This window comes from Leucopleurus acutus, assembly GCF_964270905.1.
Source record: "Leucopleurus acutus genome assembly, chromosome: 2".
Lineage (NCBI taxonomy): Eukaryota > Metazoa > Chordata > Mammalia > Artiodactyla > Delphinidae > Leucopleurus > Leucopleurus acutus.
In genome coordinates, this window is record NC_139143.1 from 95,825,588 (window position 1) to 95,852,787 (window position 27,200).

A 27,200-nucleotide genomic window follows, 5' to 3' on the forward strand; every position below is an offset into this window, starting at 1 on the left:
TCAAGGCCCTCAACTGCATCTCCAGTCCCTCCTCAAGAGCTCACAGGGCCAGGTCCTTTCGTCGGGGGAGTGGAATAGGGAAAAGAGCAACGCAGGGGCACGGGCCCCACGGAGGAGAAGGACAAATATAGCAAGAGATCTGGAAATGGCCAGAGGCTGACGCAGTTGCAGGGGGCGAAGTGGAGAGGTTGGAAAGCTGTGCCGACTCTGAAAACTCTGTCTCCTTCTGGCATAAGTCCCCGAGCCACCTGGAAGGTGTAGGGATGCCCACTGGGAGGGCACAACACGCGCTTGCCGCGGAGGCGAAGGGTGACTTCGTGGCGACCCCGAACATTTGCGGAACGCGGGGCTTGGAAAGTCAAGCTTCCCGGGACGCCCCACAGAGGGTGGGAGCCAGGTGGCACCGCCCCTCCCGGACGCGCGTTGAGCGCCCTCTGTCACCCCACGCAGCCCTGCCCGGCGCCCAGGGAAGAGCGGGCCCGCCCAGGTGCGCCGGGGGTTGGGCCGGAGTCCGGAAGGTGTGCCGTCGCGTCCCGGCTCGTCCCCCTCTGCCTCTACCCCGCGGAAAAGTGAAAGTGTCTGCCAGCCGAGGTCGCGCATTGGGGGGGCGGGGCCGGCGCGGACCTGGGAGCGGGCGCCGGGTGTTCCAGGGGCCATGGATGGGCTCGGCCGCCGCCTCCGAGCCAGCCTGAGACTGAAGCGCGGCCGTGGGGGTTAGTGCCGGGCCGGGGCGCGCCGGGACGAGGGCGCGGGCACAGCGGGGGAACCGCGGGCCAGGACAGGAGGTGACGGGGACGAGGGGCCAAGGCAGGGCGGTGCGGAGGGTCGCGATCGATCGAGGAGCAGTCTGAGGGGGCATTCCGGGGGTGCTGGGCAGGGGTCAGGTGAGCTGGAGAGAAGGGGCGCAGGTAGAGGTGGAAACGGGCTGGTGGGGAAGGGGTCGGAGGTCAGAGGAGAAGCCACGCCAGCAGGGGCAAAGGGGAGGTCGCCAGCCAAAGGAAACCGTTGTGGGGCCCCGGGGCCACGTGTCCTACCAGCCAGGAAGTTTGTGGGGCAACCGCAGGGTGCCTGCAGCTCCCGGGCCGCGGCGTCCGCCCGGGAGACACAGCCTCAGCCTCCGGCCGCCCGCCTCCCCGCGCTGCCCCGCCTCCCCGCCCCCGGACTTCACTCGTGGGAGCCCGCGACTTTGCCCCGCACACAGCCGCCGGCCACAGCACTGCCCTTCCCCTGCGACGTCACCCCCTCCCTCCCCTAGGGGCGGCGAGGAGCCCTGGAGAGTGTGGCCTCGAGCAGAGCTGGGATAGAGCCTGCTCAGCTGCTTCCTTAGAGTGTGCGAACCCGGCAAGGCAAGCCTCCCTTATCCCTTGGTCCCCCATTACAGAAGGAAGAATGATTCCTGCCGTACAGGGTTGTACGGATTAAATTAGAAGTCAATATTCGCTTCCTTTCTTCTCAGCAGGGGCGCTGGGCTTTGGAAGGAAGGGAATTAGGAATTCATTCATTCTTTTTTCATTCATTCAACACATATTTATTGCTGCTTACCACTGACCAGCCCGATGGCTAAGCAGCCACAACCCTTAGATACTTTGTCCAGAGGTCCCACCTTCTGAGAAGAAGGGAACCGATTGGAAAGTAAGCAGGGGTCATACCAAGACAGTCCACCCCTTCTAACATTGGTGGTCAAAAGATTGAATGAGACCCCCTCTTACTCCAAGCCCCAGAGCTGGGGAGACCTGGGAGGGGGGGAATCAGTGCTCCTTCTGCCATTACCCCTGTCCCCCACCCCTAGCCCTTGCTGTTCTCCCTGAACACAGGTTTCCAGTATCTATCTGGTCATTCCACCTATACTGAGGCGGAGAGGTCAGAGACCATGGGTTGGGACAGATGCCTGGGAGCGTGCCGTGGCAGGAGCAGATGCAGGGTGGGGCTGGTGGCCTCTTTTCTCTGGAGAGCACTGGCTTGGTCTTTCCTGGTCTCCCTCGACCCTCAGACGGCTGTGTGAATGGAAGGGATCTGCTCCCTGCAGCCCAGAAGAAACATTCCAGTTGTTCCCAAAACAGGGCTGATGACTGTACCTGATGACAATGAGGGACTGTAAGATGTGCAGCCAGTATTACCTGTCCTGAGGTCTGGCACCTACCGGGCAGGAGAGTGTGCCTTCTTCATCTTCCATACTATCCTCCACCTTTCCCGGAATTTCCCCCTCCCTCTTTTGCCCTTTTGGCCCCAAGGCAACTGTGTGGTAGGAGGATGTGTGTGTGTGTGTGTGTGTGTGTGTGTGTGTGTGTGTATACACACACGCATGGGTGTAAATCATCCTGATGGGAGGGTTGGCAGTGGTGGTGGTCCTGGGTCGAGAGCAGCTGAGCTAGAAGAGGAAGGGCCAGCTTTCCAGATCAAGGTTCCAGAAAGTCCCTTCACCTATATTCCAGCTGGTTCTGGGACTTTTGTCAGAGGGCTGTGGGAGGCACTTCCTGGTGGAGGAACACGTGTAACCAGACTCCTGACTTCCCTAGAAAGGGCGTCTCCCTCCTAAACTGAAAATTCAGGATAATAATTCCTTTCTAGGGCACCGGGGATTAAATGAGAAGACCCATGTTAAACGTGTGTGTGATGGAGGTTTTCTCTTCTGTTGATAACCCCCTTTGAAAGGGGGAAGACTTTTTTCTGGATTTCTTGGTCCTCAGCCCCAAAGTCCAGTAACTCCTTTTGTTTGCGATTGTAAGTTTTGCTGTTCTCTTGGCTCTTCTGATAAAGCAGGAAGAAATGGGCTGAAAATGCAACCCGAAGGATTTAGGGAAAGAAATCATTTCCTGAGGTTCTGGAATGCCCAGGGAAAAGATTTTGCTTCTCAAGGTCTTTTGCAAACAGGAGGCATCCACATCTGTGGGATGTTTGGTGTGTACTGCACCCAGGAGGCAGGAGCGTGAACATGAAACGCTCATCATTCCCACCCCCGACAGATTCTGTTGTATTCCCCAAATAGTCCCTGAATTACTCTGTGCCTCGGTTTCCCCATCTGTATCCGGAGATGATGCTTGTTTCTCAGATTGGTGGCGAGGATTGTGCAGCCAGTCTGTGCAGGTTGCAGATAAGGTGTGGTGACAGATCCGAGTGTTCCAGGTCACTGTTCTCACCACTGCAGTGAATGTAACGTTCCCTTTTTTTTTTTGGCTGCACTGGGTCTTTGTTGCTGCATGCAGGCTTTCTCTAGCTGCAGGCAAGCGAGCGGGGGCTACTCTTCATTGCGGAGCACAGGCTTCTCATTGCGGTGGCTTCTCTTGTTGCGGAGCATGGGCTGTAGGCACACGGCCTTCAGTAGTTGTGGTGCACGGGCTTAGTTGCTCCGTGGCATGTGGAATCTTCCCAGACCAGGGCTAGAACCCATGTCCCCTGCATTGGCAAACGGATTCTTAACCACTGCACTACCAGGGAAGTCCCTACAGTGATTGAAACATTCTTATTTACTGTGATCCTTGATCTCCCCAGGAGTCATGGCTGGGCCACTGAGTACTGGCTTTTACTAGTCCACAGAAGCCAGGTCTGGAACTATTAAGAGCAAGCAGCTGTGTCCCCTATTTCAGCACCACACATTCTTCCAGAGGTCTATTAATTCTTTGCAGGAGTGGCAGACACTGGCACCAAACGCTTTTGCCTTCTAGCTCCTCTTAGGGGCAGCCTCCTGGCAAAAGTCTTTCTCTCTTACCACGTGCATTTACACACTCAAGGGTTTACGTGAGAATCCCAGGTGATTTACTGCTATTCTGTCTCTCTTCCCCAGCCTCCAGACACAGCATCACTGGAGCCCCAGGGCCCAGCTGCTCTGCTCTCTTAGCATGTGCAGAACTGTTGACCTGGACAAACCAGGAAAAAAGACTGAGCAGGAGTGGGGGTGGGGTGGAGATCACCCAGATGCTTTCCACTCCACTGAGTGCCCCTCAGGCTACTGATGCAACCAGTCCCCTACTGTAGGCCAGGGAGACTGTCCTAAGTCAGTGCTTCCTATCTGGGAGGAGGGATTCTTTGCTGGAGCCCCGGAACAGGTCCCAGTGAGACAAGTTTGCCTTAGGACATATTGCAGGGGATGAAAGATGCACCATTGTAGACTGTGCTGAGATATCAGGAACTCTCCAACCCAGAGATGGACTTTGCTCTTTATTTCACCACCAGGAGAGGATTAGGTTCATTTTGATATCCAGGAATTCCTCTTGCTAGAACAATTTCTCCACTTAAATAATGAATGAGGTCAAGTCTATTGATTTTAATCAGGGGAGGCAGGGGCAACCTTGCTGTGAGGAGTTTTTGGTCCTGTGCTCTTGCTTGCAGCCTTGAAGTCCTGGAAGTCCCAGAGTGCAGCAGGGGGCCATGCAGAGGTTATCTGCTGCCATTGACTGAGTTAGGAAGTGAAAGGTCGGGAATCAGTTATGGAGATATAAGATCCCTGTCCTGGAACTGGCAAGGCATTCTCCACTGTCAAGGGGTTGTAAATAAACCCATTGCACAACCTTCAGCCCAGAATTAAAAGCCCTTAGCCCAGAAGCAGCTGGGCTCTGGAGGTGTTTGCCTATGACCTTTTCTCTCACCACACCCTAGGGCTCTTGGGAGGAGCTGAGGTCTGAGCTGCAGTGCCAGGATGCTGCCTCTGTCAGTGCAGGCGTTCTGCTGCCTTTCTGGGTCCTGTCACACGGGCTCCTTGCTCCACTATTGGGTGCATAGGATGGAAACTGCTCTCCCCTATTTGGAAGACAGCACGTGGCTTGGCTTCATAGAGTTGTGGCTGGAGACTGAAACGGCAGCCGCCTTCTCAGGTTTTCTGTAGCCAGTCTGTTAGAGGAAAGGCAAGCACTCCATGCCTTACAGGCCCAAGAAGATGGAAAGACAAGTGGTAGGCGGGATACTCAGGCGCTTCCGCAACTGGCTGCCTCGACACGGAGCAGGTTTGGACTGGATTAGCTACTTCTTTTTTCCAGGGTGACCCTCTTTGATGGGGCTGTTTCTTCCTTGAAATACTTCTTTTTCTTCTTCTTTTATATCTCATCCTCCCCCTGGTTCCCCATGTGACCTGGCCAGGAGGTTTCCCCTGTTGGTTTTTAGAGCCGTTCATGCCCTGTGGTCACAGTCACGTGGCCCTTGGCCTGTTCCGATTTCTTGAGTCCAAGTCAACTCGGGGTGTACTGTTTCACTTAGGCAGAGTTTCTGCTACCCTGGGGCCTCGGGCCTCCCAGGTGACCTCCCCAGTATATTTCCTTGGCTTCCGAATCAGTGACTTCTTTCCTCCTCTTGCCCCCCCACCCCCGGTGGTTCCAAATCTCCCAGGCAGGCACGGAAACTGCCCAGTTGGCTCTGATCCCGTGCCTGGACCTGAGGTGCTGGGCAGGCTCCAGGGACCTCGGTGTCGGTATGACGGCCTAGAAGTGCCAAAGATACTGGAGCCTCACATCCTCCACTCGGGGCCTGGATCAATGAGATACCAGTGGGCCCTGGTGTGTTGGTTTCAGGACCTCCCCAGGATAATCTGGGGGAAGTTGTAAAGGAACCAGAAAGGGCCCAGGAGCACTGTCTACCCAACTTTGCCGGAGGGCAGCACTTCTTTGAATACCTCCTCGTGGTTTCTCTCAAAAAAAGGCCTTCGGGGGATGATTATGAGCCCACAATCACCTACCAGTTCCCCAAGGTAAGGACTGAAGGAAGGGGCAATGGGGGACAGAGGGTTCGGGTGTTTGAGAGGTGATGGGCGGGGGGGGGTTGCCGTCTCTCCACCCCCAGCCCCCCACCCTGCGGGGGCTCGTCTAGAGCTGCCCTGAGCTCACTGCTCCTGTTTCCTTCAGGTCCAGCCCTGTTTTCTCTTATCACCCGCAGAATCTAGGTCTGCAACGAACCGACCTAGGCTCCCTAGCTGGGAAACTAGGCTAGTTCTTCTGCTGTTTGGGGGACCTCCTAATTCTTCCAAATTCTATGCTCAGCCACCCTTCTCTGTAGAGAAGCTTACCTTCTGCCAGAGGTCCTTGCAGGAATCCCCTCCCTGGGGTGGGTGGGAGGGAAAGGGTGGGGCAGGCACGTAGCTGGTGGCCACAGCCCAAGCATCAGACTCCTTCTTGTCTGGTCCCGCAGCGGGTGAAGGGGTGGGGTTAGGGCATCTTTCTCATTAACCCTGACAGTGAGGCTACCGAGCTGGCCGCTTCTCTTCTCAGATGCGGTAACTCTCTGATGTGGTCCTCCCAGGAAGCCAGGAGGTCTCTGGGCCTTTCTGCACTCAGCATGGTCCTGGCCCCCTTCCTGACTATGTAGATCCTTAGGATACTGAAGTCCAACTCAGGTTCATGTAGACTTGGCCCGGGAGGGACTGTTTCAGCGTTGGGGTTCTTCCAGCCAGACCCAGAATGCAGTCTCTATGCATTGATGGGCACAGAGTAGGCCGCCAGCCCCCAAGCCCTCTCTACCTGCTCCTACCTCCACATCCACCTGTCTCTTTTCCCATTCCTTGTAGCGAGAGAACTTGCTTCGGGGACAACAGGAGGAGGAGGAACGGCTGCTGGGAGCCATCCCCTTGTTTTGCTTCCCAGATGGGAATGAGTGGGCCCCACTCACTGAGTATCCCAGGTAATCACTCGGCCCTGGGACGGGGGAATCTGGGATTGGAGGAGAAGGGTGAACCACGGGGTTCCTGCACCCCCCGTCAACTGGATTTCTCATCAGCTTCCTTCCTGATGGGGAGGGGCTGGAGTTGATTCATTTCTAAACATCTTGCTTGGGACACCTCGAGGCAAGAGAGCTCGGGTAACCAGGTTAAGCAGTCCCTTCTAACAGAAGGGCGAGGCTCTTTCACTTGTCCTAGGAGCTAGTCACTGTGTTTTGATGGCCTCTGGCAGAAGATGGACTTAGAAGAAGTCCTTTGGCCTCTAAGGAGTCCCTTATATGCCAGAGCCTTTTACGCCGTGAGTCCTGGAATTTGACTGCCTGAGCTCAAGTTTTGGCTTTAGCACTTATGAGTTGAATGACCTTGGATGAGAAACACTCCCCCAGAGTCTCAGTTCCTTTATTTGTAAAGTGGGCATAGTGATTGAACCTACTTCAAAGGGTTGTTTTGAGAACTAAATGTGATGATACATTTAGAGCTTGACACCAATAAGCACTTTAAATAAATTACTGATGTTACGGTTACTCTCAGGATTAATCAGCAGCTCCCCTTTACCCTCCTCACCCCCCTCAGCCCTGCTCTGATGCTGACTGCCTCCCTGCTTTAGAATGTAGTGAGCAGGGACTTCCCTGGTGGTCCAGTGGTAAAGAATCCGCCTCACAATGAAGGGGACACGGGTTCGATCCCTGGTCGGGGAACTAAGATGCCACATGTCGCAGGGCAGCTAAGCCCAAGACACAACTACTGAGCTCGCATGCCTCAACTAGAGCCCACGTGCTCTGGAACCTTCGCACCACAACTACGGGGACCACTCACCCTGGAGCTTGCGTGCCACAGCTAGAGAGAGAAAACCCACACGCCACAACTAGAGAGAAGCCCTCTCGCCACAACGAAGGGGCTGCACGCAGCCACGAAGACCCGAGGCAGCCAAAAATAAATAAATAAATCATAAATAAATCTTAAGGAATAAAAAGAACGTAGTGAGCAAATGTAAGCCAGGTCTCGTCTGCTCTTCCTCAGGGAGACCTTCTCGTTCGTCCTGACCAACGTGGATGGCAGCAGGAAGATTGGATACTGCAGGCGCCTCTTGGTTTGTAGAGCTCAGAACTGGCCCCTCCTCTCTGCATCCTGTTCTGCTCCACAGCTGGGTTTGCTCAAGCCTCAGTTGCGAAAGCCAAGGCTCCCTGGCAGAGGTGGCTGTAGAGAGAGCACAGCCCAGTACCTGCTGCCATGTTAGTGCCCTGTGCCACCTCACAAGGATGGGGACACACACCCCTCCTCACCCACCCAGGGCACCTTTGCTGCCATGCTTTGGTCTCTACTCTCCCCAGCTCGGGGGGAAGCTTCCTTCTAACCCGCTCCCCGCCCTCTCTATCCAGGCCTCATTGACTTGGCCCCTGCCTCCCACAGCCTGGCCTGGGATTTGGACAACGAAGCTCAGTCGTTGGGCTCTCAAGTCACTTTCATAGCGCTCTCCTGCCTAGCTGTTTCCTCGTCTCTACAACACACTTGCTCCCTCTTTGCTCACCCCTGATAGTGTTGGTGCCGATGCAGGCAGTGTTCGCCCTTGAGCCAACCACCCCCCTCAAGGCCACTTTCTTTGGATTTCGGTGACCGTTCTGGCCTCCCTGCTGCCTCTCCCCTGAGTGGGACCTCTGCACAGCCAGGTCTTTCTCCCTCCAGCCCACCATTCACCATGGATCCCCCAGCCCCAGCCACCAGCCCTGTGCCCCATCAGCCCCAGTTGCATAGAGGCCCTGGGGAGGCTGCAGCACTGAAGGAGCCTGTCCGTCCCTCCCTAGCCCGCCGGCCGTGGTCCTCGCCTCCCCAGGGTGTACTGCATCATCAGCTGCATTGGCTGCTTCGGCTTGTTCTCCAAGGTAGGGGTGGAACGGGATTCCTTGGGGCCTGCTGGGCCTGTTGAGCCTCCAGGTCCACCTGGCTGCCTGCCCTGCCTGAGCCCCCTGTGCTCCTCCCCCACAGCCGGGGTCAGGCGAGGCACCCTGGGGAGATTCAGGCAGACAGGTGATTGGGCTGGACTTGGCTTTAGGGAAAAGTAGGAACTGAAGCTAGAGGACTGTCTCCCCTGCAGAAAGCCCACTGCTCCCCGTCTAGTCAGGTAAGAATGCAGCTGGAGAGGGACATGGGTAGAGCTCCAGGTTAGGAGTGGGGAGTTCCAGTTCCTCATCTGTCAAATGCATGTAATGATCCCTCACCTTCCTATCTCATGGGTTGCTGTGAGGCTCAGATGACATGATACATGAAGAAGACAGAATACTAAACAGATATAAAGACAATTATACAGCGGGGCTTGGGGGACTCCCTCTGACTCCTTCCAGGGTAGAGGGGGAAGTTGAGGTCTCCAGGACTTCTGCTGGAGCTAATTTGAGTGCTAGTACACCTGAGTTGGGATCAGAGAGGAGTCCTTCCGAATGGATGCGGCATGTCTTAGTGGCCAGAAAAGGGCATCAGTGTGCTCTGCCCCAGGCAGGCCCCTTGAAGGATGAAGGTAATATACTCCATCAGCCTTGGCTTGGGTGGATGGTTCATCTGTGCAGGGTTCTGTGGATGAAGGCCATCCCTTGACCTGGGGAGCCTCTGGTGGAAGTTGGAGGGCAGAGTGGCACCCAAGAGGCCCAGCTTCTAGTCTCCCACTCCATCTAGCACAAATGAACATGGTACCCTCAGGGATGACGAGTTTACTCTAGAATGACTTCCTGGGGAAGGTAGCTCGTGCTGATGTTAGGAGAAGGAAGGAATACGGATCGGTAGAGAGAAGATGAAAAGAAGAAGGCTAGGAGCAAAAGCAGGTCTTGCGCAGGAGGTAAACAGCAGACTGGTTTCTGCCAGGGAGGAAAGAACCAGTTAAGGATTGGCAGGACCAGCCTCACACATGAGATCTCAGCTACCAGCCTGGGAGCGTCCCTTTGAGTCATGTTTCCCGTGGTCCTCTTCCGTACAGATCCTGGATGAAGTGGAAAAGAGGCATCAGATCTCCATGGCAGTCATCTACCCATTCATGCAGGGCCTCCGAGAGGCAGCCTTCCCCGCTCCTGGGAAGACCGTCACCCTCAAGAGCTTCATCCCTGACTCAGGCACTGAGGTGGGTGAGCAAAATGGACAAGACCCTCCCTGACTGCAGGGGGCATGTTCCTGGGGCACCTCTCGTCACAGTGCTCCCATTCACCAGAAACTGAGCCAGGCAGGCACTGGGGCTTGGCTCGAATTATTGGCGGCAGAGCTGAAAGTCAAACCCCAATGTTCTGATCCTCCCAACCTGATGCTCACAAGGACCTACTTACTGTTTAAGCCACCAAGACTTTTATTTATAATAAATAAATCGTGTAAGCTGAGGCTCCTGGTCCTAGAATGGCCTTTGCCCCCAGCCGCCAAACTGCCACTTTTCCCCATTACCTCACTTATCTTCCGGTGTCTGTCCTATATCTCTACCTTATGGCCTCCACCTGTCTTTTTCTTATCACACATCCCCACCCCTGAGTCCCCACCCATGCCACAGTGGGGATGCTATTGTTTTAAGACACTAAGCAGACAAAGCAGCAAGTAGAACGTTGTTTTAAGAATTCCAGTCCTGACCCCTGGTACTCTGGATAATCTGGTGTGTCCTCTGCTTCCCCAGATCGGAATAAGGGGAGGGGCTAGGCTTGTTCACTTATTCAAAAAATAAGGGTGGCAGGCTAGCTATGCACCAAGTTAGACTATTTTCTGGCTACGAAGCGGTAAATAAAATGAATGTGGTCCCTGACTTCATGGAGCTAAAAGTCTAAAGACTTAAATAAGTAAACACACAAATAAATAATTAAAAATTGTATGATTGTGTTGAAAAGAAAACAGGATGCTACATGGGAAAATGATGAGAAACACAGGTTGACACCTTGCATTAGGTGGCCAAGGAAGGCCTCTGAGACATAAAGGAGGATAAGAATGAAGAGAGAAAATATTGTAAACCAACTATACTTCAATGAAAAACTAATAAGTTAGTTTTTTTGAAAAAGAGTGAAAGGCAACCCAGGGGAGGGAGGGAAGAACCTCCGGCAAGAAAGAGTGTGACATGCTCAAGGAACGGAAAGGAGTTGACGTGGGGAAGCGAGGTGAGGCAGGTGGTGAGAGAGGCGGGCCTTGTGGGCCACGTAGGGGATTACATCAGTGTCATCCTCAGAGCGTAGGGAAACCATGGGTGGGTTTTTAGCAGTGGGGAGGCACGGTCAGATGTACTCCTTTGGGGAAGATAGGGTGGAGGCTGGTAGAGACCCAGCTTTCGGGGGTTTGTGCGATTTTTTCAGTGTGGTGACTCCCCCTCTCTCTGGTTTCCCCACAGTTCATTTCGCTGACGCGGCCCCTTGACTCCCACCTAGAGCACGTGGATTTTAGCTCTCTGTTGCGCTGTCTCAGTTTTGAGCAGATTCTTCAGATCTTTGCCTCTGCAGTGCTGGAGAGAAGAATCATCTTCCTGGCAGAAGGTCTCAGGTTGGTCCAGCCACCGAGCGGGGTCACCTGAACTGACTGGCCTCCCTGGGTTCCAAGGAATAGACCAGAGGGTTCTCGAAGGAAATCAGGCTGTAGGACCTGTGTGCTCCCCACCCTCCTGCCACCCTGCCTTGATCTGCACTAAGCCTAGAAAATAGCTGTTATAATTCCTGTTTCTGCCTCCAAACTTGATCACTGCCTAAGCCTGAAGGAGGTTTGTGATTTAGCACTGAGAAGTACAAGAAGTATTCCCGTGACAGCCCTGGAGGAGACCAGTTAGGGTGGATGCAGACATGATTCTGCTCTCGAGAAGCTGAGGGAGGACAGGGCAGGAAGTCATATAGTGGTAGGGAGGTCAAGCGCACTATCCTTAGTGGCAAACACATGTCATTTGTCCATTTATTCACTCATTCAACAAACACTTATTGTGTGTCAACTGTTTACCAGATGCCAAGCATCAGGAAAATACAGACAAATAAGGCATGGTCCTAGACCTTAAGGGAATGTCGAATTATCCCCATTTGAAAAGAAAGCACAGGTATTGAAATCAGCAGAACAAAGTTCAAGTTCTTTTCCTCTACCTTTAGCTACATGGTGTTCCTTAGGTTTGGTTCTTAACTTCTTGAAGTCATGATCTCCTTATCTGTAAAATGGAGATCTGTAGCTACTTCCTAAGAGTGTGGTAAGGATTAAATGAAGTAATGCACATTAGGTAACTAGCACTCTGCCAGGCACACACTGGTAAGTGCTAGTTGTTTTTCTTAATAATAAGTTCATAGTTGACTATATCCCTGTGTATAGTTGAAGCAGAATAATATCATGTCTTGGTCTCTACCTCTTAGGGGCTTCAAGTCTGAGAAAGACATGGGGAGATGTGTGACAGAATAGAGAAGGGAGAAAAATCGTAAGACAGTAGAAGGTTGACCTATTTATGTCTTGGGATGGAGAAAGCTGCTTATATTGGGCTGACAACCCTGGTTTTATCTTTTAGGGAAGAAGAAGAGAAGGATATTAGGGACCCAAATATTAGGCCAGAGGGCCAGGTGAATGTCATGGGTTTTAGAGGAAAGGAAGCTTGGGCAGGCAATGGGGGTCTGTGGGTTAAAAATTCTGTAAAAATCAGTGATAACCAAAAAGGCACCAGTTGTAGGCCAATCCTTGTGGAAAGTGGTGTAATCTTTTGCTTTGGAAGTAGCTCTTCTACTCTCTGCCCTGTAGGGGACTGAGAAGTTTCTGTCACAGCTGGAGCTGGGATTCTGGCCTTTTCCTCCTAAGATCAGTGTTTAGGAAGTGAAGGGGACTCTGGCCTGGACATGGGCAAAGGCCGGCAAGACTCATCTCTCAGGCGTTAACTTTCTTCAGGGAGACTCCACCACTCCCCACTTCCTTCCTACACTGAGTGTTTCAGATCTCTGCAACTCAGGCAGGAAGGGGACTTCCAGTCAGCCTAAGCCTTGGCGAGACTCTCAGAGACTCCATCTTTCTAACTCAGGAAGTGCTAGCTCCATACCAAGAGCTGAAACAAGGTTTCTGCATCTGTGTTTTGATTGGCTTTGGCTTTGGGGTAATTTGGAGAAATGAAGAGCCATGAAAGCCAGTGGAGAATAGAGAAGACAGAAAGGGGAGTTGTGTGTGTGTGTTGGAGGGGCAAAGGGGGGAGGGATTGGGGGGAGCTGGGCCCGAGTTGTGACTTAGGCAATAATTACACAGGGAATGCTTCGTTGGGAAGGGTGGAGGAGCCACTTCTGTGGGACTTTCCAGGTAGGAATTGCTGGTCAGAGGTTCCTGGAATCCAGGAATTTCCCAAGCAAACTCAGGCACCAACCCGGTAACTTGAAATAACCACGAGTGGCCAGAGGGAGCTGTGAGAGTTAAACTCAGGATGAGACATAAGGAGGAAACAGGCTTGACCTCTCTGCTGCACCCCAATGTTTACACGTTTGTCTCCTTAACTACACTGAGTTCCTTAAAAGCAGAGCCAGTCTTATGCTTCCTGGTATCCACATCCTTAGCACAGTGGTAAGCACAGAGAAGGGACTCGAACAATGAAGCCATTTCTTCTTCCCTCCCCTCTTTAGAGTCACTCCCCCGGCCCCACCTCCACCCCCGGAAGTGAGTTGAGAAGACTTAACTGGGAAAAGGATCAAATAGAGGCCCCATCCTTGAGGAGAGGGGCCTCAGCCTCCCAGTTTCTGTACCTTTCCTCCCAGCTACAAGTAGTCACAAGCTCTGTGACTGGCATGGCTCCCAGACTTGCTTTTACAGGCAGCATGAGCAGCTGCTGTCAGTGGTGGGCTGTAGGGGTGGGTCCCTGGGGGTGGAGGCGCAGGGAGGCCCCTCTGACTCTCACTCTCTGTGCCCTGTCCCCAGCACACTGTCTCAGTGCATCCATGCTGCTGCGGCGCTGCTCTACCCCTTCAGCTGGGCCCACACCTACATCCCTGTTGTCCCCGAGAGCCTTCTGGCCACTGTCTGCTGCCCCACTCCCTTCATGGTTGGAGTCCAAATGCGCTTTCGGCAGGAGGTTATGGAGAGCCCCATGGAAGAGGTATGATGCCAGAAGAGGGCATGACTTGGAGCCAGGCAGACCCGGATCCCGATCCCAGCTCTGCTACTAGCAGCTGGGTGATTTTGCCGCAGTTGTTTAACCTCTTTAAGCCTGAGCTCCCTCATCTGTAATATCGGAATGACAGTGTTCAGTTCCTAGGGATCCTAGGGGGAAAAATTCTGCATAAAGCACCTAGCCTGGTGCCTGACATATAGCTGATACTCAATAAGTGTCTGCTCCCTCCTCCTGAATGATTTCCCTGGGCTTAAGGGGCAGCACGTGGCTTATTCAGGGCTCACCCGACTGTCCTAGGCCAGCTAGTCCTACTGAGCAGGCCCCAGGTGTCCCATTTTTCTTCTGAGTGGACGAGCACAGCTGGTCTATACAACAGCTGGTCTATACAACACACACCCCATTGGGGGCTGTTCACGGTGTGGTGCTTAGAAGTGAACTGACACAGCCTTCCTGCAAACAACGAGCCTTGAAAATGCAGCTTTTTTGTAGCAAGGGTCATCTTTCTGATTAGCTCAGAGCTCAGTTGGCTAATGAGGATAGAGGTCCAAATTCCTTTTGATCTCTGTCAGCTTCTTATTTCTTGGCAGTGCCTCCAGATACACCAGAAAGATCAGTGGTGAAAATAGGCATTAATAACATAAATCTATCTCCAGTGTTGGAAGAACAACTCAAAACATGTGCTTTGCTTGAGTTGTCAATAGGAACTTTCAAGAGATAGCACATGATGATAAGTTCAAGCCAGAAGAGCTACTTCGGTTTGTCCGCACGGGCTAACCACTGACTCCCTCTGTGTAGACAAAGGGCCTACCAAGGGGAGAGGCAGGGCCTAGAAGTAAGCTGTTGAAGGCTTGCAACCCACCCTAGTGGGAGGACTTCCTCCATTTACATAAGAAGTATCTGAGGTCCAGATAACTCATTTGAGTTATCTGAAGCCACACAGGCAAGGATGGAATCTAGCACAGATAGAACCAAAGCCTTTCTTCCACAGAGTGCTGCTGGGAGGTAAAGAAGCAGGCTCTGTTTCCCTTCCTTGCTTTGCTGGCCCGCTCAACCCTCCTCAGGACTGCTGAGTACACATGCCCTTTGAGCCAGTATTTGCCTTGTGACTAACTGGGACAGAGTATCAGCCCCATGTTTAGCAATGACTTAAAATGCCCCATACCCAGAAGTTATAAAACTTCCTGATGCTACAGCTCTATCTCCTCAGCTGTGGCTCTTCCTCCACTGGCCTGGCGGGAAGACACCCGAAGGCTACACAGACTCCAGCTCCTGCTCTCTAAGAGCCTTGGCCTATTTTATTCCTCTGCAGCTGCTCCGTGAAATGGGCAGGGGGTGAGGAAGGGAGAGGGCTAGGGGCCAGGGAAGGGGAGGGGGATTCCCTGACTCCCCACGTCCACTCTCTGGAAGGGAACGCTTGACAGACAGTCTTTCCAAGTACTGGAAAGACTTCTGGGAACAACTTCACAAAAAATTTCTTCACACAGTCTTACCTCCCAGCCCCTGAAGTAAACAGCCTGCCCTGAGTGAAGGCATCTGAGCCTATGTATACAAGTGGTTTCAGGCCTGAACTAGTTCAACTTTTCTCCCTCAACAATGGATAATTACAGTGCTTGCTCTGTCTCTTGGCACACTTCCTAGTTCTTCTCTTTCTTTTTATTTGGGAGAAGGGAGCATGCAGGGATCACTCACCCACCTGTCGAGACCAAGGGTCACAAACTGAAAAGAGGGAGGCAGCAGGCATTTAAATGGCCAACACAGGCTTCGGGGGATTATGACAAACTGCTGAGCACAGGCCTTGACTAAAGGGGGCAGCTGTAACTCAGTTCCATCTGTATGTGGATCAGTGTTAGAGCGCCTGACTTTTCAGGAGAAGCCCCAAATCCAAATTTTATGTGAAATTTTCCAATTTAAATATTGGAAACTAAATTCAATTATTTAAAAATTCTCTGAGGCGAAAAGAAACAGATCTGTAGGTTGGAATCCAACCAGCAGGATGCCTATTTGTCATCTCTAGTCTGGACTGAAGGCCTCTCAGGCAATGATGGAGCTGATACTAGAGCTCAGGTCTCCCAAGTTCCAGCCCTGTGCTTGTCCTACCTGCAGCCTATAGACACAGGTTACTGCCTTTCCTTCCCTCTTCCTGTTGACCCTGGGCTCATTTCCTCCTCTTGCTGTTTCCTGCTGGAAGGCCCAGAGCCCTGTGGGAGTTTTAAAAACGGAACTCCAGGCAATTGTACATAAAGTTGTTGTGAGCGTTAAAAGAATCAAAAGATGTCCATCCCTGTCCTAAAGCTGACCAGAGGGAAGGGAGTTGAAGGAGAGTTGTCGGGAGAAAGACGTAGTCCCAAGGACAGCACAACCTCGGCTTGGAAACTGTCCTATTTGTTAGCAGTATCACCTCAGGCAGCTTAGCTGCTTTGGGTCTGTTTCCTCATCTGCAAAACAGGCACAGTACCTGCCTCTACAGGAGCATTGGGAAGATTAAATGAGATAAAATGTGCAAAGCACCATGTGTGCCACGTACTAAATGTTGCATATGTAGAAGCCATTACCATGATCAATGTTTCATTAAGGGAGTGACTGGCTATGGTTTACCCATATTGTCTGTCCCATTTTCCTCAGCTCTCTCCTGTTTCCTGCTTCCTACACCCTCACACCGTTTTCCCAGGAAAGAGGGGGTGGTGAGAAAAGAGACTATCAGACAGGAAATGAGAACTTAAGGTGCTGATTTTATTGCTACTTGGGCTGAAAGTTACCACCACAGGCAGAAATGGAGAAAGGGGAAGAGATCAAGCTGTTTTGTGTTTTTTTCAGGTCCTGTTGGTGAATCTTTGTGAAGGAACCTTCTTAATGTCAGTAAGTGTCTGGGTTCAGATCCCCAGCAGACCCACCACCAATTCAATTGCTCTAGTCTCACTGATGTTCCACTTACTTTAACAAACTTTAAGTACTTTTGTTGAGTGAGAATCCATGCTAACAAGATCTCTCCTCTCTCAAGGAGCCCATGACAAAGACAGATGACTTCACAAGGCAGTCGGTGTTAGTGCCTTTAGGGCAAGGATATAAACCAAGTACCAGAGGGATAGAGAAACTTACTAGTGTTTAGAGTCAAAGCTTCTGTTGCTTCTCTTCTATGTGGCCAATTTCTGGGGGTGGGGGGAAGAGTGGGGTGTAGAATTCATCCCCACCTCACACTCTCTGCCAACACTTCACTTCACACCTCCCCCCTGACTGCTTAACCTCTGAGCCACCTCTGTCGTCTCCTAGGTTGGTGATGAAAAAGACATCCTACCACCCAAGCTTCAGGAGGACATCTTAGAATCTCTTGGTCAGGGGATCAAGGGGTCACAGAGTAAGTCCTAGGCTCCTCTCATTTTGGCTTTCTCCTAAGAGCTTGAGGGCATGATTCCCAATAACTCCCTTCCAGAACTAAAACAAATTCACTCAGCAGTCCTGGGCTAGTCCCAGAGGCCTTGATTCTAGGGCAAGTATGAGATTTTATTCTTCCTAAGCAATGGTGAACCCATATCTAGTCTTCCATTTTAATCAGTCAATCAGTAGTTATGAAGCCTACCTCACCCCTTCTCCAAGAGCTTTCAGCTTGCAAAGAAAGCCACTGGAGGTAAGAGTGGGTAGTTTCATCCTTCCACTATCCTGAGATGGTCTCTGTTCCCTGCAGCTTCTGAACAAATCAACGAGCATGTTTCAGGCCCTTTTGTGCAGTTCTTTGTCAAGACTGTGGGCCACTACGCTTCCTACATCAAGCGGGAAGCAAATGGGCAAGGCCACTTCCAAGAACGGGGCTTCTATAAGGCTCTGACCTCCAAGGCCAACCGCCGATTTGTGAAGAAGTTTGTGAAGACACAGCTCTTTTCCCTTTTCATCCAGGAAGCTGAGAAGAGCAAGAACCCTCCTGCAGGTACACAGTGACAGGCCCCTATCAACCCAAGCCCAGAGGGCCACTGCCTCCAAGTCAGGTGTGGCCCTACGATGAAGAGGAGGGGAGGAAAGAGCATTTCTCTCTAGAGGCCCACAAAAATAGCTGTAATCTTACCAAGTGGGGCTGGAAGGAAAGAAGCTGAAGCCTAAGCAAATGCCTCCTGGGCTGATACTTTGCAGAAGTTGCTCTGTTCATCAGCCAGCAGGAGGCCGCATGCTCTTCCTTTTAGTCTGGAGCTAATTCCTACTAATTATTATTTGTTTTAGGCCCCCTCTGGGGCCAAATCAAATACCTGTATCTCCAAAGACCTGTGAGGGCTTGGGCATCCTGGCAGGAATGTGGGTGTAGTCTGGGAGCGTGGGCAGCAGAGAGGATATTCCTGACCCTCATTCCTGAGCTTATCTTAAGTCTGCCTGGCCAGATTAGATGTCTCTTAACACATGTATCTGAACCCACAGGCTATTTCCAACAGAAAATACTTGAATATGAGGAACGGAAGAAACAGAAGAAACCAAAGGAAAAGACTTTGAAATAAGAGCTGTGGTGAACAGCAGTGACTAGACCTATAGGCCAGTTGTGGACTTTGGCCCCTGCCAGCATGGTAGGATGTGAAGCTCTCAGCCCCCAGAATCCACAGCCTTCTTCCGAGTCCTGGTAACCAGGTCTTGCTTCAAGTTGGTGTCCTGAGTTTGGGATCCCTGGAATCAGCTTTCTCAAGACTTTGGAAGGCTCTGACCTCTGTGCTCACAGAGCTGGGCACAAAGCTGCCTTTCCTGCAGAGGTGACACCGGGCAGGAGACAGTAGTAGAGGTGTTGTAGAGTCTTACAAGTTGCTGTAACTGCCCTCTTCCAGGAACCTCTTACAAAATCCTCAACAGAGAAAGCAGTTGTGGCCCAAAGGCTCAGTTTCTCCACATAAAAGAAGAGGTCTGTGGACATGTGAGGATAAGAATAAAGATGAAAATCTTCTTGTTCTTTAAATGTGTATCTCTGGCTTCCACTATGGAGAGAAAACCAGGAAAACAAGGCAATAAATGTGAGAATAAACTGCGCTAGAAGTAGAGGACCTGGCAATAGTGCCCAGAACTCTGGGACTGTGTTTGGAGTGGTGGGATTACAGGGGTCGGCAGAGCCTTCTAATAGGAAGGGTGAGGGATACTGGTAAAAGCAGCAACCGCACTGGGGACACGGCAGCAGTTCTTGGTTCTAGTTCGGTGTGTTTTCCAGAATCTTGGGAGGAAAGGCTGCTAGCCAGAGTGAAGCATTTGCAGTCGAGTAACTTGAGGGTAGGAATTTCAGTTGACAGAAGCCAGTGAAGAACACTACATTGTTTCCATCAATAGGTCTGTCTGCCCATCACTTCCAGTTTGGAACTTTCCATTTTAGACATCCTACTTCCAACTTCAATATGTTGAGAAGCCCAGTTCAACTCTTTAGCTAAAGGTAGAGGGATCCCCCGCATTGACGTTTTTTCTCTTTGAGAAAAGAGAATCAAAATCTTAGAAGTTCAAACGAGTTTAGTAGTCACCTGGTCCATCTTCCCTCTGTATCTCTATGGACGGTTTCTGTTTAAACACTGTAAGGGATGGGAAACTTTTAGAAGCATCTTGTTTTTCAAAAATTCCATCTTTTTAATGTGTGTATGTGAGTGTGGCCCTCAGAGGCCCCTGCATTCTGTACAAAGAACACAAATGTTGTTGGAGGGTGGGATGGGGACTAGGGTTACCAAATTGAAGTTAAAGCCAATATAATTTTATTTTAGGGTCACAGAGACCTACTGCAGGTGGCACATGTTCTTCCGTCCACATGCCACCCCTAACTATGCTGCTACTCTTCACAGCTTCCAAGAGTCATTGCACCTTTTTAGGTAGTTTATGACAGTGGTTCCTAAGCCTAGTTGTAACTCAAAAGGTTTAACAAGGACTGGAATCCTGGGGAGCTTATGAAAATATGAGGCCCCATCTCAAACCTACCAAATATCTCTAGCAATAGGACCTGGGAACCTGTATTTTTTAAAATTCTTCAGATGATTTTGAGACCTAACCAGGTATCAAAATCATATATAATATGATCACAAGAATTAGGACCAGCTGAGGTTTACTATAAACATACACTTGATATGATGCAGATGGTTATCTAGAGCTGAAGGCAGAGCACACCAAATACCTGAACGTCTTCCAGATTTCCTTTACACTGAAAAAGATTCTAGAATCTCAGTTTGTAGCTTCAGCCCACTAAAACCTAGTGTGGTGTAGGAGAGAACAATGGATTAGGATTCAGAAGATCTGGATTCTAGTACCTATTTGGAAAAGGAGTAACTGTTGTGACACTGGTATGCCATTGAGCTTCTCCAGACCTCAATTTCCACTGTAGGTAATTAACATTTGCTCTGTCTATCTAATATAATAAGACAATGAGGTAACTTTAGTTAATTATCCCTCCTTCTTTTTCCTTTGTCCTAGCTTGCAACATTTGATCCGCCCTAGCATTTTCCTGTATGTACTTCTCTACCCCAGATGCTGGAGAAGTTGCTAGCAAGCAAAGGCAGTGAGAAACTTCCCCTTCCTGCTACATTCTAGCAAAGAAATGAAAGGTTTCACAGTCATTGCTAATCAAGATTACATGGAATTGATGAAATCATTAAAAGTGCAAGGAAGAGTTCTGGCTGCCAGGCAAGGCAGCACAGCTATTGTGTATCCATGATTATGGAAACAGGGTATAAATAAAAATCAATAGTAAGATGCCTCATTTTAGTCAATAGCTTAAACCTTTTCCGCTTGTCTCCCTCTTCATTCAAGCAACTGAACTATATACAATGGAAACAGATCTGGTTTATAGTTACTGAGGACACCTGGTTTTCAATTCAAACTGTTGTACAGATACTGAGTAGCGAGAAAAGGAGAGTGCAAATTTTCAATAATTGCCTAGAGAGGCCCAAGCCTCTCTCATTAAAAATCTGGGGGAAGGGTTTGAGATTCCTAGACCAGGTGACTATTAAACCCCTCTGGACTTTTAAGATTATGATTCTGTTTTCTCAAAGGGAAAAAAAGATTTATAATCTCAAGGGTGACACAACCACAACCAAAAAAATCTACCAAGAGGGAAAATGAACATAGCACTCCTGTGTTTTGTTTTGTTTTGTTTTTCTTTGCGGTACGCGGGCCTCTCACTGTTGTGGCCTCTCCCGTTGCAGAGCACAGGCTCCGGATACGCAGGCTCAGCGGCCATGGCTCACGGGCCTAGCCGTTCCACGGCATGTGGGATCCTCCCGGACCGGGGCATGAACCCGTGTCCCCTGCATCAGCAGGCAGACTCTCAACCACTGCACCACCAGGGAGGCCCAGCACTCCTGTGTTTTAAGTTAAACAGTTTTATACAAAATAGAAAGGTCACAGGACACATAACGATGATGTAGCTGACTGAATTTCCTCATTTATTAAAGAACAGAAATAAATTTTGCTTAAAAATTTTAAAAACGACATTAAAACTTAGTTTATCTTTCCACTGAATAAAACTGAGAAGAAGACTGGCTTTCAGATCATATATTTATTTAAAAAAATAAAATGGATCGACAAAGTTACCACATTATTATGCATGCTAACAGGATTTCCCAAGCCCATGAGATACCATTTCTTGAGCAATAAAAAAAATGACTTCCTCAATAATGTAAAGATAGGAAACCTTTCAATCCAAATTCAAGATCTTTATCACTAGGTTCCACCTCACAAGATATATCTGTGCCACAAGCTGAGCTCCTCAGTAAAGAAAGCTTGAGAAGATACTAAACAAGGACGTCACTAAAAGATGATGATTTGTTAAAATTATAAAGCAACCATCTTTTGGCCTGCAAATATTCTACATTAGAAATCTCCACCACTGGGGATCTGCTCCCCATGACAATTTTACTATGAATCCAGGATAATTACAAAACACATGGCATTTTTTTCTTGCATGCTTTCTTGGGCCAACCCTGTTTGACAACATGTACAATTTACGGGATGGAACTTGAAACTCCCATTCTCACACAGGGATAGTTAAGGAGTGTTACCAATAACAAAGAATAAAAGTTATATATAACGTTGGTTACTATAAATTATATTTGTTCTTAACCACCCCATTCTCCTTAATATGTTCAGATTCTTTCAGGCAGAAAACATGAGTTTCCTATAACATCAATTACATCATTAATGATGATTAGAATGAGCTGTAGAGACCTTGATTCTGAAGACATGTATGTGCAGGTGAGACGCAATCTGATTGCAAACACTGACACAGTAGCGAATCAAATCAAAGAAAGAGAAGACCTAAAAAAAAAAAAAAAGATACTATTAGATTCTCAGGAATCTGCTTAGGCCATCCCTAAGATTCCTGAAAGCCAAGAGGAGAGGCTTCTTTCTTCTCTTATTTTGAAATTTACCTTCAATTCCATAAAATTTAATAACTCAATTTCCTCAAAGATTTTTCCTTTACACCAAGGAGCAACAGACTTAGTGAATATTTTAGGCTTTGTGGACCATACTCTCTTTGTCACAACTGCTCAACTCTGCCACTGTAGCATGAAAGCAGCCACAGACAATACATAAATGAATGGCCATGACTGTGTTCCAATAAAACTATTTACAAAAACTGGCCATTGGCCCACAAGCTGTAGTCTGCCAACTCCTGCTTTACAGTTAGAAATATGGAATTTATGAGCCAGGATGTAGGCAGGACTAATAAGAATAATACAAAAAATGACTCAAAGGTGAAGCCATGAGGAACTCCCATGAAGTCCCATAAATGTGGTTTTCTAGTATTCTAAATCATTACAATTATACAATCTGTCTCTCAGGACTGGCCCACTGAAACAGAAAACAAGTAACCTTCAAATCATGAAATAGAACACAGTACAAAACTTACCAGGGCTATCCAAAGTACAATATATTCATCAATAAAGCTGTTAAAATATTGGTCCAGAAACAAAAGTGCTGGACCTATGAATGCTGTGTCATGCAAATGCATTTCACTTTTAGTCATGTGTGCCACCTATGAATAAAGAGAATCGGTGATGTAGGCAGGCATTTCCATATTAAAGCAATTGTGAGCTACACAGTAAATCAGTATTGTGATCAAATATCAAGTTTCAAGAATTCTTTAGCAATATCTGTTGAACTTCCAAAACTAAAACAACAACAAAAAGTGGGTGTGAGAGCTATACACCGAAGGTATATACCATGCCAACTAAGTCCCCCTAAATATGCTTTTCACAAGGAGCCTTGAGTGTACAGAATGAGAATGAAGAATGAGAATGAAGAATGTGGATAGAAAGAAGAGTCGTAGAGGTTTAAGGAGCTTCTGGTAATCTCAAATTGTAGCTTCATGTAAGAGTAAAAATGGCTCCCATATTGACATCAAGAGATTTTGATTAGAGGACAGCAAACTCTAGAACTGCTTAGGAAATTATGAAATGAAAACTATGGCCATAAAACCAAAATAAGATGAAAGTTAAAAAGAAAACAGACAAAAACTCTGGTGCTTACCACAAGCTTATTGGTGATTTTGGCAGATACAAAACCAAATGTCAATATATAAAGACAGGGATGCTTTTCAAAAAGCTGAACTGCTGATTTCTTGTAGATCATTGCAGCTAATGTAATTACTGATCCAATATGGAGAAAAGGAGAAAGGACACTTGTTCCCTGTACAGAGTAAAGAGAAGTGAGGAGTTAGTGGTATTCTATACCGATTTGCTTGATGGAAGACAGATCAACTTGAACTTCTAAGAACCTCACGGTGTCTGAGAGCCAGCAGCTTTTATAACTGAATACCAGAACAGCTAAGGAAAAGCAGCAGCATGGATTAGTTAGGCACAAACTGAGGATTTTACCTAAGAGAGCAGACATTTTACAAAGCAGATCGCACTTAAAAAAAAAATATATATATATATATGTGTGTGTATAAAAGTGTGTGCATGCACAAAAAATATGCAAATAAAAGCATATAAATGTATACATGTGTAAATAAAACTGAGACGTTTCAGGGGTTTTTTTAAGACTAAGTGGAAATTCTCAATTAACAATGATTTTAATTAATTCAAATAACAATTCAAATGAAAAACAAAGTGACTACAAAACTAAGTCCTAGCATAATCACTGGAAATCTTAAGAAACACTTACTGCTATCGTTGATCCATTTTTTCCAACACCACCTGTGAAGATTACACGGAAGTAATTTGTACAGGAAAATATGGTCCCTGCTACAGTACAAAGCGCAGGAAAAATTTTCATTTGAATATTCAGCACTGGAATCTTTAATGGGTAGAGAGAGAAAACAATTAATATATATATATATAAATCAAAATAAGAAAACAAAGCAAACATTTGATTCATATTCTGATATATTCTCCATTCCTTCTAGTTTAGTAAATACTTAAATTGTTGGAAGTTTCCCTAACCTTTCCATTATAAACAATATAAAGTCTCAAGAAATGAGAGACTACATAAAAATTAATCTGACTTCTGATACCAACTTAAAAAAAAATAACTGATCCAACTTTATTAGCTCGTGTCATAGCTAAATAAGGTTCACCTAATGCATCCCAGAAATCTGGCAATAATGAACCAGGCTATCTTCTGGCCTTTTAATAAAAGAAGTGTACTTTTCCTTTATCTTTGTGCATTTTTTGAACTCTACTGCTAAATCTGTAATTCGTTACTAATTGTTGTGAGAGAAAGCATGGAGCATAAAGGACTAGAAATATTTGCAACTAGATTTAAAAAATCTGCAAACTAGAGAATTCCCAATTCCAAACTGTTAGAATACAGCCAGCTAGTAAAAGTAGAAAGCAACTAAGAAGGCATTCATATTCAAGGAGCTTCTGTAATCTCAAATTGTAGCTTCACATAAGAGTAAAAACAGCTCCCATGTTGATGTCAAGAGATTCTGATTGGAGCAGAGCAAACTCAGGGACAGGACGAAAAATATGTGAAGCACACCCAAGCAGGTACAGCTCTATAATTGTGAATCCGAAACTTTAACATATGTTTACTTTTCAGAAGAAGTAAATAATAAATTTTTACAGTATACTGAAAATATGAATTGATTTACCTAAAGTAAGGGGGGCTGAGTGCTTTGAGATCATGTATCTAACCTTGTGAACACAATATACCTCATTTAAAATTAAATACACTTGTATAATACTAAATCCTAAAAATCATTTAAGATTTTCTTTCTTTCTGCACATCTCTTTTTAGCTTTTCTGAAGTCTCCAATTTTGTCCAATATGGACTGAAAAGAAAGGAATAGTAAAATGATAGATTCTATTAAGTGAAACAAATGACCCTAGGAATAAAATTCCAAAAGCCCACAGTAGTTTAATAGGCAATGAGTTCTTACAATGAAGACATTTTAATCAGGGCTGTCTACACTTTTTAGGGATGCCATCTGCTTACACTTTTAAAATCAAATAAGAATGTGACACTTCTTATTTTTTGTATGTATAAAACCCTGGTAAAATTGATAGATATAAAATTTAATGTTTAGCTACTCTATTTCTTTAAAACTCTCAAGAACTCAGTTTATTACACAACTCTATGACCTCTTGCAAAACTGCAGTCTAAAAAAACAGGGAAATCAACAATTCAAATTTCAAGTTGTACTGTGGCAGTGTTTAATTTTCTAAAATGAAATAGGTCAACTTAAAAATTAAGCCCAGAACTTCACGGAGCATCTTAAATTGTCTCCTTCCTTCTCTAACTGATCTCCAAACCCTACAGTCCAAACTCAGAGCTTGTTTTCAATAAAGGAGAAAATCAACACCATGGTTGCTTTGAACTCCAAGAGATTTTTTTGCTCCAGTTCAGAAAACTAAGGATATTACAATCTAAGTCTGATGCACCTGGCTGAAATTCAATATTCTGTCTAGTTTCCTTTTCCCTCCAAAGACAAAGGACCTGTCTGGCAAAGGAGGAAATACTACACTCACTTAGATTTCAAAAGAAGTGAAGCATTAATCCATTACAGGGGCATGCCTGTATTAAGGCCAGGGCACTAAACAAGTGCCAACTCTAGTGTAGCAGTAATCTGTGCCACAATTGAACTGCATTGCATCACAAATGTGTTTAAAATTTGGTGAAAATGCTTTAGGATCATGGAAATTTTTGCTCTCTGAAAGAACAAAGGATAAACAGCAACATTACGAAAGCCAGGCAAATTAGTAAATGGCTTGGACCACAAACCAAGTAAGCAAGCTATAGACGTAGGGGCAAAGAATCATAAACATTCTTAGGGCCCTCTTCACTTCTGTCATATATGATAGCTACATACACCAAAACATAAGCTCCTGAACGTAGGTTTATGTTTGAATTGATTTTTAGAACCCTGGATATTGTAGGTGCTCAGTATAAACTTATCAAATAGATTAAGATGTTCTCCCTTTCTCTCTCTACATAGAATGTCTTTTTTTGAAATACTACCGTATTTCAAAATACGTGACACACCTTGCCGTCACGTTAAGAAGAAAAAAGGAAGTTAGCTACAACAAAATGAGGCAACATGAAGGGAAAGCGGAAGTCAGAGGAACCCCAAGTCTCACCAGGTGATCACTTAAAAATCAGCACTGATCAATCACTTTTAAAAAGTATTAAAATTATTGCCATTTTCACCTCACACTCAAGATCAAGGAGGGTGGACACATTGTCCTTCCCAATCTTTCTTTCTGTCCTCATCCTCCTGGAACATATCCAGGGTGATCAAAGTGCATCCACTCTATAGAAACAGCCAGAAAGCTGTACTAAAAACACTTTTATCTCAGGCCTACCCAGAATGTCAATGGTCTTTGAGACTGGGAAGAATAAGAACTCCCTTGGGTCATGGTGTCTGCTCTACAGCTAGGGTAAAATCCTCTGGATTCATGCCATAAAATTATGTAGCCAAATAATATCAGTTTAATGTAGTTCATTTTTCAGAGATTAAAAAAAATCTTAAATTCTCAGGTGTACCAGATTAAATGGACACAGATTTTGGTTTAATCGTTTGGATTAATGCAGAGTATCAGTTACTAAGCTGTTAGACAAGTTTTCTTATGAGCATAATAAAATATTCTTACAGGCTTTGTAAATTTCAGCAGAAACAGAAAGTATCATTTTGAGATTAGATACTTCCTTCCAAAGAATGTGGGAATGCCTGTTTATAATGTCTGATTTAGTTAAGTATAAAGCCACTACTTAAGTCTTTTAGTTTAAGAATGAGATACAAATAAATTACACTATATAGCAAGTCTTCAGTTCTACCTAATGAATTCTGAAACTTCACCTGTAGTAACACCCACCATTTGCCTTAACTGGATTCCAGAAGGTGTCTCCTGGTTTATTACACGTTTAGTCTACTACTACTTTTTTTTTTTTTAATTTTTATCTTTGGCTGCATTGGGTCTTTGTTGCTGCACATGGTCTTTCTCTAGTTGTGGCGAGCGGGGGCTACTTTGTTGTGGTGCGTGGGCTTCTCATTGCGGTGGCTTCTCTTGTTGTGGAGCATAAGCTCTAGGCACGCTGGCTTCAGTAGTTGCAGCACATGGGCCCTAGAACACGTGGGCTTCA

General features: G+C 47.4%; 2 protein-coding genes across 7 annotated transcripts in view; one reads left to right on the top strand and one right to left on the bottom strand.

Annotated features, from left to right (window-relative positions):
• The first annotated feature begins 575 nt into the window (after window positions 1–575).
• Window positions 576–18,565, top strand: DENND2D (DENN domain containing 2D). 2 transcript variants are annotated; one of them, XM_082864386.1, is made up of 12 exons: window positions 576–713; window positions 5,499–5,674; window positions 6,488–6,600; window positions 7,658–7,727; window positions 8,440–8,517; window positions 9,600–9,740; window positions 10,974–11,122; window positions 13,493–13,670; window positions 16,500–16,541; window positions 16,953–17,037; window positions 17,365–17,604; window positions 18,084–18,565. In XM_082864386.1, the coding sequence occupies exons 1-12, from the start codon at window positions 656–658 to the stop codon at window positions 18,158–18,160; spliced, it is 1,407 nt and encodes a 468-aa protein (XP_082720512.1). In that variant the 5' UTR covers window positions 576–655; the 3' UTR covers window positions 18,161–18,565. The 2 variants fall into 2 exon arrangements, with proteins under 2 accessions (XP_082720512.1, XP_082720513.1); XM_082864387.1 differs by lacking the exons at window positions 5,499–5,674; window positions 6,488–6,600 and having other exon boundaries at window positions 629–713.
• A 2,480-nt stretch (window positions 18,566–21,045) lies between these two features.
• CEPT1 (choline/ethanolamine phosphotransferase 1) overlaps window positions 21,046–27,200 on the bottom strand; it is a 36,494-nt gene continuing 30,339 nt past the window's right edge. For all 5 annotated transcript variants that reach the window (XM_082833074.1, XM_082833072.1, XM_082833076.1 and 2 more), the window contains exons 6-9: window positions 23,781–23,912; window positions 23,145–23,303; window positions 22,525–22,650; window positions 21,046–21,929 (exon numbers count right to left, since the gene is read on the bottom strand). In XM_082833074.1, coding sequence (XP_082689200.1) covers window positions 21,810–21,929; window positions 22,525–22,650; window positions 23,145–23,303; window positions 23,781–23,912 — 537 coding nt within the window. In that variant the 3' untranslated portion in view covers window positions 21,046–21,809. The remainder of the gene's footprint in view (window positions 21,930–22,524; window positions 22,651–23,144; window positions 23,304–23,780; window positions 23,913–27,200) is intronic.